At 34.8% G+C, this 17,222-nt stretch overlaps 1 protein-coding gene across 1 annotated transcript in view; it reads left to right on the top strand.

Moving 5' to 3' along the window:
• opa (odd paired) overlaps positions 1–10,500 on the top strand; it is a 354,859-nt gene extending 344,359 nt beyond the window's left edge. Inside the window, exon 2 of the mRNA XM_069820130.1 lies at positions 9,753–10,500. Within this exon, the coding sequence (XP_069676231.1) occupies positions 9,753–10,366 (614 nt within the window). The 3' untranslated portion in view covers positions 10,367–10,500. The remainder of the gene's footprint in view (positions 1–9,752) is intronic.
• The last annotated feature ends 6,722 nt before the right edge of the window (positions 10,501–17,222 follow it).

Raw genomic sequence — 17,222 nt, 5'->3', positions numbered from 1 at the left:
CTCTCTCAAAGTGAGAGTCCAAGTTTCACAACCATACAGAACAACCGGTAATATAACTGTTTTATAAATTCTAACTTTAAGATTTTTTGACAGCAGGCTTGATGATAAAAGCTTCTCAACAGAATAATAACAGCCATTTCCCATATTTATTCTGTGTTTAATTTCCTTATTAAAAGGGAACCATATTGCATTGCATAATGTGTTATGATTATTATTATTATTATTATTATTATTATTATCATCATCATCATCATTATTATTAAGGTATTAATTCTGTATATATTTCATATTTGCATTTTTATATTATGTGAAACAAGAATAGGACATGTTCTTAATTCTATGCTGTAAACTGTAAAGGAACTGTGAGAATATTATGGAACGAATACATATCTATCCAGCTACCTACCTATCTATCTGTCTGTCTGTCTGTCTGTCTATCTGTTAATCCTTTTCAGTACATATTAAATGTTTCCATTTTTACATATGTTTTGAATAATAGGTGGAGAAAATTCATTATAAACAGTAATATAGGATACAAGTCGTACAACATTGGCGCGCTCAGCCGAAGCTCCCGGATTCGATACTCGGACCCGGAACAATTCTTCCCTTGAAATTATTCACGTCAGTTAGGGCCTATATCTGAAAGCCAGATTTACATAATACGCGTTATTGTTCATTAACAGAAAACCACAAATTAAAGTCATACAAAGTGTGCAGTCAATGTTGGGTCTTTGACGTCTTGTCAACCCACTTGAGGTATGTGGATAAAAAGGAAATAATTAAGCCGTGGTATGGTAGATTTCCGTTTAACTCAGTCGATAGAGCACTTGCGCGCTCAGCCAAGGCTCCCGGGTTCGATGTCCGGCCCCGGAAGAATTTTTCCCATTAAATTGTTCAAGTAATATAGGAATTCAGTTGTTTCGAAATGCGTGAAACGCATGAGAAAATGTGTGTCATATCCGTGCATCTCGTTATTTTTTTAATAGAGAATGATGTAATGATGACAGGGTGAAAGAGTTGAATCCAGAGACAGAGAGTCATCTTGATCCACAACAAATTCCTCTGTGTTCTTATCGACCAGTAGCAGTGGGTCAATAAGAGCACAAGAGCACGTGAACACCTTGTTTCCATTAATGCACGACTAGTTTTATTATTTAATACCGTATTGACGTAGTGGGGATGTATAATATCAGAATCGAGTATTTTAAACTTCCCGCATCTTGGATAAACTTCTTATGTAAACTTGGCAACATCCGTTCACGTACAAGTCGTGCTCTTTTCAAGAAGGTTACAGGAATTTCACGCATGCGCAGGAGAAAATTGTCTTTCGCTGGCCGCTTAGGACTCGCCAAGAGCACATAGCGATAAGTGAACAGTGAATATATCCTACAGATGTCAGGTGCATCGATGCCTATCGTTCACGTCTATATCTCGAGGAGGAAATTTAATAGTCTGTATTTTAGCCTATAGGTGTCAGCATCTCACTGTCGGATGTATGTACAGTGCTGAGAATTACTATACTTCAGTATCAGCATAATAGCATAGTTTGGCTTTCAAACACGTGCTGACTGAATATGATGGCGGTATGAATTTAAATATCTGTATGGTGGTGTATATTATTTAAGAATAATATTTACTGGTATGTATTTATGGTAATCAATCTATGTGAATGGGATCACAGTACTGGTATAGGCTATAGTGTATCGGTGTGTTGTGAATCAAAATGTATTACTGAACACACGCTTTTGTAAATAACGGTACTGTGGTATGTGTTCATTTTTAACAAACGTAAACAATGAACTCTGTTCAAGTAATTTTGAACAATAAGGAACTGGGTAAACTGGCTTGCCAGGAAAAATTAGAAATAAAAGACTGGGTTTCATTATTATTATTATTATTATTATTATTATCATTATCATTATTATTATTATTATTATAATTATTATTATAATTATTATTATTATCATTATTATTATTATTATTATTATTATTATTATTATTATTATTATTAGTATCCTACCTTAATCTTGTTATGCCTGTTGTTGAAACCCAAGGTCAAATTGACTCAATTTATATCGACTTTAGCAAAGCGTTTGATGTTGTACCTCACAATATTCTGATAAATAAATTAAAAAACTTTGGTCTCTCTTCTAACTACGTGAGCTGGCTTGAAAACTATTTAACTAATAGACAATGTTGTGTTCGTCTTGGTGATTCTCTCTCGGACCCATTTAATTGTTTATGTGGAGTTCCCCAAGGATCTACATTGGGCCCTCTATTATTTTTATTATTTATTGATGACATATGTAAAAGAATAAGTTCAAACTACCTGTTATTTGCTGATGATCTCAAAATCTTTCGCTCAATAAATAGTTCTGCCGATTGCCAAACTCTTCAAAATGATATTAACTCCATTGAACTTTGGTCTGACATTAATGGAATGAAAATTAATGAAACAAAAACTTTTGCCATTTCGTACTCTCGAAAAACTACTTCCATAAAATTTAATTATTCTCTTAATAACGCCTGTATTATTAGGAAAAATTCTATAAAAGATCTTGGTGTACTACTCGATTCTAAACTATACTTTCACGATCATGTTCAATATATTTATAATCATTCAATAAGAATGCTTGGTTTAATAAGGTCTATAACTTATTCTTTTTCTACTCCTGAGTCACTATTAATTCTATACTTTACTTTGGTTCGCTCTAAACTTGAATATGCATCTGTAGCCTGGAATTCCATTACTTCAACCGATTCGGTTAAATTGGAAAATATTCAAAGAAAATTTATTTCCTTATGTGCTTTTCGATATATACCCAATTCCACTGACTTTAACTATGAGATTACCTGTAAATATTTTAACTGTTGTAGCCTTTATGCTAGACGTCTAAATCTTGATTATCAATTTTTTTGCAAAGTTATCAAGGGTGATATTGATTGTGAGTCTATCATAAACAATATCAGCCTTCGTATTCCTACAAAAGGTTTAAGATTTCAAAAAAATTTTTATAACCGAAATTCAAAATCACTTTCTCCAGTCTGTAGATGCATAAAATATGCCAATTTGCATGGGCACAATTTAGATCCTTTTAAGGTTTAGTTTCGTTTTGATTATTAGTTTTTACTGTTTGTACTCAATTGTATTCATGTATGTTTTTGTTATTTATGATATTATTTATTTTTGTTTTGCACCTTTGTATCTTCTGTTTGTGTATTGTGCTGAACTATAATTGGCCTCTGGCTGTTGTTCAGCACACAAATATTAATAATAAATTAATAATAAATAAATTATCATTATTATTATTATTATCATTATTATTATTATCATTATTATCATTATTATTATCATTATTATTATTATCATTATCATTATTATCATTATTATTATTATCATTATTATTATTATTATTATTATTAATATTATCATTATCTATTATTATTATTAATATTATCATTATCTATTATTATTATTATTATTAACATTATCATTATTATTATTATTATCATCATCATTATCATTATTATTATTATTATTATTATTATTATCATTATTGTTATTGTTATTATCATTATTATTATTATTATTATTATTATTATTATTATTATTATATGTTGTTTTTTTCGATATTGAAGCATTGGAATCATGACATTTCTTATTAGGTTAAACGTATGATTTCAAATTCTCTTCGATTTTGGAACACAAATTTGTGAACACATAATATTTTATCACTAGCCGCCACTGTTATCGACATTTGAATTCATTTGGGAAAGGTGCTGCAATTCCATCTCCCAGTTCTGACAGATTGTTCAGCCTCTCTAATCTTTGATGCGATTGGAAGTCCTTGACGTGTAGCGCTTTTCTTTCGGTTGCAAGCTGAGCATTGTAAATAATTAATATCAGTAGACTACGCTTCACATATTCGGCCTTCAGACATTCTTAGAGAGTGACCTAACGCATATAAAGAGTGTTACCTCTTGGCTGTAGACACAAGTCGATTATTAGAGTACTGGCGCATATTATGTTTTTAATGTAATGTGATGTGCATTATGCAGCTTCGTTTATAAGCACGGATTGCTAGTCCGAGAACTTGATAACATCTCTACTATCATCATCACCATTTACACCCCTTAAGTCAAATAGGCTAACTTTATTACACCTAAATATCAACAATCCTTGAGAGAAATATTTGTGAATTACCGAAATCCTCGTTTTATATATCAGGGCTGGCATTTTAATCTAAGCGCAAAGCCGAAAGAATGGAGCGTCACTTTCTATACCTCAGATCGAAATTTCTGCGAGTCCATCTGAAATTTGTAGTTAATAAAGAAAATAGCCTATTGTGTGCTGATTTTCGTGTGATAATCTCGTCCATCCTGTAGGCCTTAATAATAATAATAATAATAGTTACTTACTCACTGGCTTTTAAGGAACCCGGAGGTTCATTGCCGCCCTCACATAAGCCCGCCATTAGTCCCTATCCTGAGCAAGATTAACCCAGTCTCTACCATCATATCCCACCTCCCTCAAATCCATTTTAATATTATCTTCCCACCTACGTCTCGGCCTCCCCAAAGATCTTTTTCCCTCCGGCCTCCCAACTAACACACTATATGCATTTCTGGATTCGCCCATACGTGCTATATGTCCTGCCCATCTCAAACGTCTGGATTTTATGTTCCTAATTATGTCAGGTGAAGAATACAATGCGTGCAGCTCTCCGTTGTGTAACTTTCTCCATTCTCCTATAACTTCATCCCTCTTAGCCCCAAATATTTTCCTAAGAACCTTATTCTCAAACACCCTTAATCTCTGTTCCTCTCTGAAAGTGAGAGTCCAAGTTTCACAACCATACAGAACATCCGGTAATATAACTGTTTCATATTTTCTAACTTTCAGATTTTTTTGACAGAAGACTAGATGACAAAAGCTTCTCAACCGAATAATAACAGGCATTTCCCATATTTATTCTGCGTTTAATTTCTTCCCGAGTGTCATTTATATTTGTTACTGTTGCTCCAAGATATTTGAATTTTTCCACCTCTTCGAAAGATAAATCTCCAATTTTTATAGTTCCATTTCGTACAATATTCTGGTCACGAGACATAATCATATACTTAGTCTTTTCGGGATTTACTTCAAATAATAATAATAATAATAATAATAATAATAATAATAATAATAATAATAATAAAAAGGTAAGGGTAAAGGTATCCCTGTAACATGCCATGAAGGCACTTGGGGGGCATGGAGGTAGAGCCCCATGCTTTCCATGACCTCGGCACTAGAATGAGGTGGTGTGGTCGGCACCACGCTCTGACCGCCTTTTACCCCCGGGAAAGACCCGGTACTCATTTTTATAGGAGGCTGAGTGAACCTCGGGGCCGTTCTGAAAGTTTGGCAACGAGAAAAATTCTGTCACCATCTGGGATCGAACCCCGGACCTTCCAGTCCGTAGTCAGCTGCTCTACGAGCTGAGCTACCCAAATAATAATAATGATAATAATAATAATAATAATAATAATAATAATAATAATAATAATAATAATAATAAAGAATTTAGAAGAATTATAGAAAGAATAAATTCAAGTGTTAACTGAACTTTAAGTAATCTTGTCATTCGGTATTTATTTCCATTTTTTTTTTAACATTTTCTAAAAATCTGAAATAAAAATTAGGCGTACGTTCGAGAATGAATTCATTTCGCACAGTACACCCAGCAATGTCGAGACCTACTAAGTAGCCACCGGTTCCTGTATTGTTTCATGTGGTCAACTAATTGCAATCAAAGTATTCCAACGGTATTTCAGGCTCCGAAAAGTATAATTGAACAGACGAAAGCATTCATATGGATCAGCGTTTCTAAAACTTTTTTGAAGTGGGAACCACTTTTTTAAGTCAGAACAGTTCCGCGGACACCTTCCTCTTGTTTCCTTGGAAAGCAAATTTATCATTTTTGTAGCATATTTTAATACTAGCATACTTATATTTTAAAACGGAATTAATTAATTAACAAGGTACGTTAGAATTTAACACAAGAAAGTCTTATCATACATATTCCGAAGTGATACAATGTTAAAAGTTGTGTAATCTAGATGTATAATTGAAATTAATTTAATTCATTTAATTTTATATTAGTATTAACTAAATAAGTTAATGTTAATAGAAAAAAATCATTTTCGTTTTTTAATAAATCAAGGCTATTAGAGATTGGATAAAATCTTTAACTTCTTAACTAAACAAAATAAATAAATGTCGGTGTTCACATTAATGAGATGAATAAACCTGCCGATTGTAGCACAGTTGTTCTATATTTGGATGTATGCTTAAGTTGGAGATCGTCACATACATGGAATCGATTTCAGTACTTTGTTTTTATTAGAGTTAGTGATTAAAGCCCTTTCTCACACAGATACGTAAAAGCAAACTGAATTATAATCTCTAAAGCATCACAGAAATTAACCATACCTTCCGTTTGGAATTTACTTTAAGTCCGGTGTCGTTCAAGAGGTCAATTAACTGTTCTCTTTCACTCAGTGAAAGTTTATTATTTTCAATATCGCAATGAAATGGATCACGAAAACATGAAAATTCTTCATATTTACTTGGAAAATAAGTTTAAAATTGTGACCTTAGAGTTTCGAGATGCGAACATATGTCAATGCTTAATTCTTTTCCAATAACGAAATCATTTTCGACTCTAGGATTGGAAATAGTGAGAAAATCGTCTGTTTTACGAACTGACCCACAAACCAAGTTTATTTTCTCGTACGCATTGAGAAAAGTCAAAGAATTACCTTGTAGACAGAGATTCAGTTCGTTTAGTTTTGAGAATACATCTGAAAGATATGCCAATGTACTTAGTCACATGTCATCAGCTGATGTACATGGAAAACACAGCGAGAAACACCACGTTCATAGTGCTTTAAATCCCTCTTTTGTTGCTGAGAGTAGAGTGGGAAGTCAATAGACGGATAGGGTAATAAATTTCATAAAATGTCAGTACTGAAAGAAAAAGTGAAAGGTGATTGCCATGTGTCATTTCCAAACTCTGAGATTTTCAGCTATAGTTCGATAAGCAATTCGTTTGAATTCCATTTTTTCTTCTGTCCTTTTGAAGAACCACAAGGGCAGATCTCGAGGACCACAGGTGGTCCACGGACCATAGTTTGAGAAACGCTGGTATGGATGAATGTAAAGTAGTTTTATATGTTTATCAATATGTCTGTCATAGCTATCACAGCTGACTACGGTCACAGTTTTGTAGCAGAAGTTACATCTAGCCCTCTCTCCAATAGTATTATTTACCTCTATGATCACGCCAAATACCTTATTGCTTTTTTAATCATATTACGAGTGAGATGGAAGTGTACATATGCACTATCGTTTATCACACGGTTCCTTAATTAAAATGCCTTGCTTCTACTATTGCAGAGCTCACTGTGTTCCTATCAGCCATATGACTACTGAAAACTACTGCAAACAAAAGTAACTATAAATAACTAAAAAGAAATCATTAGCAAAATACTAGTGGAGATATATAACATGTAATCCACTAACATATAACAAGAAAATTAGAAACGTGTTAATGTCTTCAATTTGATTAAATAAATTTATAGCCTATGTGTATGAATTAATCAGCCTACATTGTATTTGTATTCTATAATTTCGGAATTTTTTTTTTTTTCAAAAATTGTCCTTTATTCACCTACGATATTATTCTTCTCTATGTTAATATTAATATTATATAATTTCATTGTAGGCCTAGCTGTAAACACGATCACAACCCTCCTCAGTATTATCCATTCCCTCCCACCGAACATCCTCATATTCATCTTCTTTCAAGTGGCTGTTCCTCGGCTCTGGAATTCCCTACCGAATAATGTCAGGGACTGTCAGACATCAAACCAATTTAAGAATAGACTAACGAAATATTTTTCTAACAATTCTTGTTAACAATAATAGCTCTTTCAGGTTTCTCAATGCTTAATGGTTATATATCACAGAATAAATATTTAAATTAGCTCATTATTATTATTATTATTATTATTATTATTATTATTATTATTATTATTATTATATTATCATCACTATTTCTTACCAATGTTTATTATTGTCACACTAACATTACTTATCCAACTTTCATTATTTACTTTCATGTTGTTTTATGGTCTAGGTATTAATGTAATAACTATTGTAAGCCAATTGTATTCAATTAGAATTAGAGTCTGGCTGGGCGGAAGAGAAGGCCTACTGGTCTTAGCTCTGCCAGATTAAATAAATAAATAATAATAATAATAATAATAATAATTATTATTATTATTATAATTATTATTATCATTACTAATTTTAATGTTCTTATTCTATTTTCTATATTCCTCTTATAATATATCTGAACTGCGACCGAACACGAGCGCTGTTCATCCGGTCCTCAAATTTTGTTAATATTATTGTATCCTCTTTTTATATTGATTGTATTATTTTATTTCTATTTCTATTGTTGTAATTATATTCTATAGTCTAATGTATTATTCTGTATTAGTCTATGTGTTCTGTTCTGTGTTATTATATAAATTTGTACTTTACCATGTTATAGCATCTTCCGATGCATTTGAAATTTGAAAATTTGAAATATAAATTAAACATTTGAAGTTACCCCAAGTGTTAGTTACAAGAGCTGGTAAATCTTACATTTAACTCTCCGGAAACTCATGAAAGTTATCAGTGCAGTTAAATATATAAGAGCAGTTAAGTAATTGAGGCCCTGTTTCTTCAACCTTTGTTAAAATGCACCTAACATAGCATTAATTAACTGTAAGTTAAAAGTAATGAATTGCTGTTAAAAATATTGCGTTTCTTCAAATTTACATTTCATATTTTAACATTCTGTTTGTTAACTCTCTGTTAGGACCAGAGATTATAGAGTTTAACCGTAACCTATAAACAAGTATAGGCTCACTTCTGTTTTCTGAACTCTGACAGTTGCGATTCTCGCTTGTTTCCGTTGTTTGATTCAGAGAGGATAGAAGTCTTTCTATTCTCTCAGGTTTGATTTCTGCTTCTTTCCTCGTCTGTATCACAATAGCGTGGAGCGGCGTATTGGTATTGCTGTTATGAAAAGGAAAACACTGGAACAAATAGAAATCGTGAGACTAATTTCTCTTCGTTTGAAAGAAACCTTCTGCTGGAAATTATTTCGCAGTATAAACCAATTAATGAGAATAAACAAACAAACGGATCTAAGTTGAAAGCGAAAAGTGAGGATTGGCAGAAAATAGACTATACCTTTCAATGAACTTCTGGTTTGTCAAATCACAGAAATCATCCCCTCTGTTTATGTATTCATTGATATCATTTTCTATATAATCCAGATATGTAAGTTCAGCATCTAACGCACCAGCCATATTGGATACTTCTATGCTAACAGAGAGTTAAATGATTTAACTGCATGAAATTGGGCAGTTAAATTAACATAGGTTTTAACAGCCTGTTACTACTAACAATAGTTGAAGAAATGCTTCAGCTGTTAAGTTTACAGTTAAAATGGAATAACACACTGTTATAATTTAACAAAGGTTAAAGAAACCGAGCCTGAGAGTTCTGAGATGTATCAGAAACACGACATAAATGTGATATTCTTCAGTTTGTGCTTCCAATAAAGACGCAGTCACTCCTAAAGATTGTGTTCATGCAGTTCTGTGCCCGTAGCTTCTTGAACTGAAGTCTCCGTTGGTTTCTTTGTCCGCAGGCGAGAAGCCGTTCAAGTGCGAGTTCGAGGGCTGCGACCGGCGGTTCGCGAACAGCTCCGACCGGAAGAAGCATTCCCACGTGCACACGTCGGACAAGCCTTACAATTGCCGGGTGTCAGGCTGCGACAAGAGCTACACGCACCCCAGCTCGCTGCGGAAGCACATGAAGGTGCACGGCTGCGGGGGCGGCTCCGGGGGCAGCAGCGCCGGCAAGAGTCCGCCCCCGGGCTACGACAGCGACGGCAGCGACTCCAACAGCTCGTCCGCGGGCTCCATCAGCGTCGCGGCGCCCGGCGGCGGTGGAGGCGGCACGGCGGGCGCCGGCACCACTTCGCCCGACCACCACCACGCCAACCAGCACCACCACGCCGCCAACGCCCCCGCGCCGTCGCTACATCAGCAGCACAACCCGCTGCACCAGCAGGCGGCGCCGGGGACCACCAACCTGTCGGAGTGGTACGTGTGTCAAAGTGCCACGGGGATGCCGACGCCGCCCAGTAACGAACACTCGCCTGTGAACCACCTGAACCACTTGAACCACCTGAACCATCTGAACCACCACCACATGATGCACCACCACCATCACAGTGCGGGTGCAGCTACGGCTTACTGAGAACTACCCCCCGCACCGCCACCGACCACCCTCCTGCCCTGGAGGCTGTGATGATTTCATTGTAGGAGACGTGATGGGATGGGAGGGCTGCGGGGGTCGTAATGGGGTGCCTCACGGTTCGACTTCACACTTCGTATTCCTAGTGTGGGGCTATGGCTCAAAGAATCGTCTAGGAACATGTGAGACCCAAATGTCGAGAGTTAGGGTTTATATACAAAATTGTAATAATTACATTGGTAACTGGAGAACCTTTTACTAGTTACAGTAACTTTGTACCACAATCGAATTTCGTTACAATATTTTTGTGTCTACAAATCAAACAACATTCTTCCTGATTTACGACTTCTGACGAAACATTGCTCGGCCAATTTGAATTTCTGCAGTTGAAAGCGTCTGTAAATAAAATGGGCTACTACTACGTCAGACGCAAATGTCGGGGCTAAGAAGAGTTAGGGTTTATATACAAAAGTGTAATAATTACATTGATAACTGGAAAATCTTTTACTAGTTACAGTAACTTTGTACCACAATCGAATTTCGTTACAATATTTTTTGTGTCTACAAATCAAACAACATTCTTCCTCTTGATTACACAACTTTTAACACTGTATCACTTCGGAATATGTATGATAAGACTTTCTTGTGTTAAATTTTAACGTACCTTGTTAACATGTTTCTACCTATTTTCGGTCATCTTCAGAACTGATCGTTGTTGGTCTTGGCGCCTCTTGTTTCCTGTTAGGGTGCGTTCGTAGTGTAGAGTCAAAGAGTGTAAGTATGTGTTTTGATATTCTCAACACACAACTCAATTTCATCTACAACTCATCTACAATACAAACGCACCCACACAAGAAACAAGAGGCGCCAAGACCAACAACGACCAGTTCCGAAGATGGCCGAAAATAGGTCGAAACATGTTAACAAGGTACATTAAAACTAATACAAAATTCTTATCATACATATTCCGAAGTGATACAGTGTCAAAAGTTGTGTAACCAATTTGTATAATAGTGTAATATTGAAACCTTTTGATATTGAAAGATTAAGAAAACAAAAAAAGTATTATTACGGCATTTCCATTCTACGGTCTCATTTTCAAGTCTATTCCACATCCGTTCCACACCGATTTATTTATAGTTATTCTTGAGTCCTCGAGATTACGCCTACCAACATGGTGGAATGCAATGGAGCGCATACAAAATAGGCTTAAACCCAGCTGTGTTCCTCCCTCAATCAGTTGGCTGGCTTTAAAAAGCGATCGGTTCTACAAATCAAATACTGTGGCAACCTGCACTGTCATTGTAGTAATGATACCCACCTCTACTTTCGTCCCTGAACGCCATTCTACCTCGGTGAGTTGAACATTTCTTCGAATGCCCAGCCCAGTTCTCACTCAAGTCGATTCTTTCAGCCAGTCTCCGTACATATTGGTGTTCTATCTCAACTGCACAATAAAGTTGAATTTTGAATTTACTTTAATGGACATATCGACTTAATTGCAAGTGGAGTTAGATCACTTTTAGTTTTGTCAGTCAAGTGAAGTCCAACCTGGGATGAAGCTAAGAATTCAGGAACAATTCTTCTAATGTCAATGCATGAATGAGACAGGAACCTAGCTCAGTATATTTTAATACGTTGTCGGCTGACTTCAAGAAGTGAGGGAAAACTCGTGATTTGATAAGGTAGAGTCTAATTTTTATAACTTTGAACATGGACAGAAATGAAAACAAACGTTTAGAACTGAATCGAGATAATTTTATTTATTCAATTTTCTTACGTTAAAAATCTTTAATATTAATCATAATTAATTGAAAGTTTTAGTTTTATTTTATATCACTTAGACCAATTTCTAAATTATTTACAATAATAATAACAGCAATTCTAACATTAGCCAACATATTTTCTTCAAAGGAAGGTAATTAAAAAAAGATAGGCCTATAACAAGCAATGACAAACGAATGGGAAAAGAAACTATTCGGGGAAAATCTACAGCCACTTTTTACATTGCATCTCATATTAATGTAGCTATATGCCGAGAATTGAACTCTAAATTTTTTGTTTATATTCTATATTTGCTGACTGATCTGTGACTGGATCTGCAAAAACTAATATTACTCATAAATTCGAAGAAAGAAATAAAACTCTAAGATGCATATGAATCCTATAGATTCAAAATCCTTATATCCACTTTCACAAATTAAAGGATTTTGACAGTAACTGGTGACAAATAGAGGAAATTTTCAACCTAACATTGACTTTTAACAGACATTTTACATTAAATTTAATGGCTTTATTTTTTAATTCAAACTATATAAATCATAAGAATTCATTCTTAGCAAGAAATATGTGGCATAACTCACTTATGAACAAAATGGTCTTTAGGGGGTTTTGAATCTAGAGGATTCATATGTACTGTATACAATCTTGACTTATTTTGAAGTAAATGTAGAATTCTTAAAATATTCAAAAGCCACTGTCAGATCTTTTCCGATGAATAATTCTGCGCAGATATAGGCCGTGTTCCAAGTTCTACAGATTTAGCTCTATAATCTTGAAATTTTCAGCTAGACAAATCTTAACTTCTTTTGAAGTAAATGTAGAATTCTTAAAATACTCAAAACGTCACTGTCAGATCTTTTCCTATGAATATTTATTTCTACGTAGATATAAGCCGTGTCCCAACTTCTACAGATTTAGCTCTATAATCTTGAATTCTTCAACTAAACAATCTTGACTTCTTTTGAAGTAAATGTAGAATTCTTACAATATTCAAAACGCCACTGTCAAATCTTTCCCGATGAATGTTTAGATCTGCGCAGATATGAGCCGTGTCCCAAGTTGTACTAATTTAGCTGTACAATCTTAACTTCTTTCGAAGAAAATATATTATAACAATATTCAGAACGTCAATGTCAGATCTTTTCTGATGAATGGTTAGTTCTGCGCAGATATGAGCCGTGTCCCAAGTTACACTAATTTAGCTGTACAATCTTAACTTCTTTTGAAGAAAATATATTATAACAATATTCAGAACACCATTGCCAGATCTTTTCTGATGAATGTTTAGTTCTGCGCAGATATGACACGTGTCCCAGGTTATACTAATTTAGCTGTACAATCTTAACTTCTTTTGAAGAAAATATATTATAACAATATTCAGAACGCCATTGACAGATCTTTTCTGGTGAATGGTTAGTTCTGCGCAGATATGAGCCGTGTCCCAAGTTATACTAATTTAGCTGTACAATCTTAACTTCCTTTAAGAAAATATGACATTATTCAGAACGCCACTGTCAGATCTTTTCCCATGAATGTTTAGTTCTGCGCAGATATGAGACGTGTCCCAGGTTATACTAATTTAGCTGTACAATCTTAACTTCTTTTCAAGAAAATATATTATAACAATATTCAGAACGCCATTGGCAGATCTTTTCTGATGAATGTTTAGTTCTGCGCAGATATGAGACGTGTCCCAGGTTATACTAATTTAGCTGTACAATCTTAACTTCTTTTCAAGAAAATATATTATAACAATATTCAGAACACCATTGCCAGATCTTTTCTGAAGAATGTTTAGTTCTGCGCAGATATGAGACGTGTCCCAGGTTATACTAATTTAGCTGTACAATCTTAACTTCTTTTCAAGAAAATATATTATAACAATATTCAGAAAGCCATTGGCAGATCTTTTCTGATGAATGTTTAGTTCTGCGCAGATATGAGACGTGTCCGGAGTTATACTAATTTAGCTGTACAATCTTAACTTCTTTTAAAGAAAATATATTATAACAATATTCAGAACGCCACTGTCAGATCTTTTCTGATGAATGTTTAGTTCTGCGCAGATATGAGCCGTGTCCCAAGTTAGCTGCACAATCTTAACTTCCTTTGAAGAAAATATAACATTATTCAGAACGCCACTGTCAGATCTTTTCCGATGAATGTTTAGTTCTGCATAGATATGAGCCGTGTTCCAAGTTATACTAATTTAGCTGTACAATCTTAACTTCTTTTGAAGAAAATATATTATAACAATATTCAGAACGCCATTGGCAGATCTTTTGTGATGAATATTTAGCTCTGCGCAGATACAACCCGTGTTCAAAGTTCTACGAATTCAACTCTACAGTTTTAACTTCTTGTAATGTTCAGCTAGCCGTGATTAACATTAGGTTAGAAATGTTCCTGAATTCTATACCACGTTCGCCTCCGTGTTACCTTATAAACAACCCAGTGAGCGGGGCGGGGGTGTGTTTACGTCACACAATGGGACAAATGAAATCCAGTGACAACCAATTCTTCAGCTGCAACTACAAGAGCTGTAAAGGGCTCTGCTAACACATTGTTTGGTAGCCTCCTCTCTCTGTCTCAAGTTTGTTTCGCACTTTGTCCGTTCCTCAAAATTTACCCCGGTTCTGTGAAGTTTTAATCACCACCTTATTCCGTGATAAACTCTATGTACTGTACTTACTGAACAAAAGTGGAGTGTATGGAATATAGAATCTATTTGCAGTCATATAGATCGTATGTTAAGATGTGATCTCGGCTGCAGCTATAAAGAATATCTGTGACATACAAACTTGTGGTCAGTGGTTTTCAAATTGTGAGACGTGCCCCAATAGAGAGCGAAATCTTATTTGGTGTTGTTGCCCTGGAAAGTTTTTACATTAATAATTCCAACTCTTTTATACTGGGTATTCATTTCAAAGTGTGTCATGACGTCACTGTTGTGAGTCAGCGATTTGAAGCGAGTTTCAGCTTTTATGTCAGAGAAGTTGCCTATTATTCAAGGCGTTCAATCTGAACTTGAGAACGTGTACGATATAACTTGAACGTCGTAGCAACAGATGGCGGTCTGTAAAGTCTCTGTGCTACCATTACCTCTTTCGAATTGTGTTTTGCGCCGGCAAGTCGTACGCAGGGTATTTTTTATCATCGGTTGCGTACGGCAGCATTCCACAACATAAATCAAATTCTCCGTGTCCATGTTGACCGTCGAAGTTAATGTCAACAAATACGTAAGTAATTGTCTTAACCCTCTCCCCATATCCCGACAGTAAGAAAAAAACCCACCTCAGTACATGTTTCCAAACAGTTCACATTCCTGCCACTACCGGCGTTACAGTACGTATAGGTAAGTACTCTTCAGTATGAACGCCGTACTTGCTAGGCAACTTCTCTGCCTCATAGGTAATGCACCTCTGCGGAAGTGTAGGAGATTGAATTGTCTAGGTTCATCGACTAGCCACATGACGGCATACAGCGAGCCATGATACACTTTGAATTGAACACCCAGTACTAGAAGAATAAATTATACAGTTCATATTTTTTAATTCAACATGAAACAATGTGTCAACAATGTTAGAAGTTTCAACATTGAAATGAAGTGTAAAATGAGTTACCGTTAATACGAAAGATCATATTTTATATTCGTTCCGTTCATTTTTATAATTAAGCTACGTATGTTCAATTTTAAGAAAACACTGGAGTAGAGATGGATAGCCTTTCTTTCTTTGGTATACGAATACTATAACCAAAACATCTAAAGTAATCCACTGTATCAAATATACAGAGAATACCGTCAAACCGGGCTACTTGGACCCTTAAGGTGTTACTTGACCCCAGAAGAAAAAAAAAATGTTTACTTACCATTGGAGTAACTTAGGTGAACACATTTGTACAGATGAAAGTTTGCAGAGAAAAAAACCACAACTTTCGACACCAAACTGTTATTTTACATCGACGAAAACATTTTTTCTTCTGGGTTCAAGTAACACCTTAAGGGTCCAAGTAGCCCGCTTTGACGGTACTGTATCTTAATCTTTTCCTTTCGATTGAGTACATTTGGAATCACTAATATTTCTGTAATCTCTGACTCATACGATTTGCCTGATTATTCCATTTGGTATACTCAGAAGTAGTTTCGTTCTTTACCGATAGGGTGTAGCACTCGCCAGTTCCTTGGCCAGCTGTTATTAGGAAGAGGATTGCTTTGTATTTTTGTTTCTCCATGGTGCACCCATAAATTCAGGTCAGAAGATGTAAACTGACAAAATGCAATGAACGGTAACAAAATATTTGTTGGACTATGTTGACACAATAATCAGATATCTCTGTTTGCTAGGGCACAGCTTACGAAGTTTGAAAACTACTGTTATAAATGTTGTGATTAAAAGACAAATCAACACTTCTGATATGAACCTGATACATGAAAAAATATTGTAACATTTTTAATTATACATCTACTGTATGACTATGACTTATAAGTAGAGCCCGAATTTTAATGCAAAATGATTATTGCATACAAATTAATTTAACATATGCAAACATGGTTTTCTTCGATTTATTATAACAAAAGTTAATAATAGCAATATTGTTAGTGCACATGATTGAATATTTTAAGATTCATTTACCTTGTATGCATGTTTTTCTATTTTAATATAAAAACTGAATAATCTGGACATATTTCTTTGTAATAAAAATGACATATTCAGCAGCTCTCCGAACCTTGGTGAATAATGAATGATTCACGCCATGTGGAAACGTAACATTATGCTTAGCTCATTTATTTTAGTACCACGTGAGTCAGTATAGACTATGTGAAACAAAACAAGAATGGAAATAGTGTTCTCCACAGCAAGAGTCCCTATCCTCAGTTCAAAATATGTTTTGATCCCTGAAACATAAAGAATTGTTGTAAAAGAGTGTTTCTGAGAAACTTCAATCAGGTTTGCAAATATTTTCGGATATAATCCTATTTGTAAAATAGCAAAATTTTTAAGTGGTGAAGCAGCAAAATTAAAAAACAGTTGGCACAAGAAGAAATATGGAATTTCTCTCATGAACCTTTGATTTT

The sequence above is a fragment of the Periplaneta americana genome, chromosome 3, assembly GCF_040183065.1.
Source record: "Periplaneta americana isolate PAMFEO1 chromosome 3, P.americana_PAMFEO1_priV1, whole genome shotgun sequence".
Classification (NCBI taxonomy): Eukaryota; Metazoa; Arthropoda; class Insecta; order Blattodea; family Blattidae; genus Periplaneta; species Periplaneta americana.
This window is presented reverse-complemented; position numbering and strand designations above follow the sequence as displayed.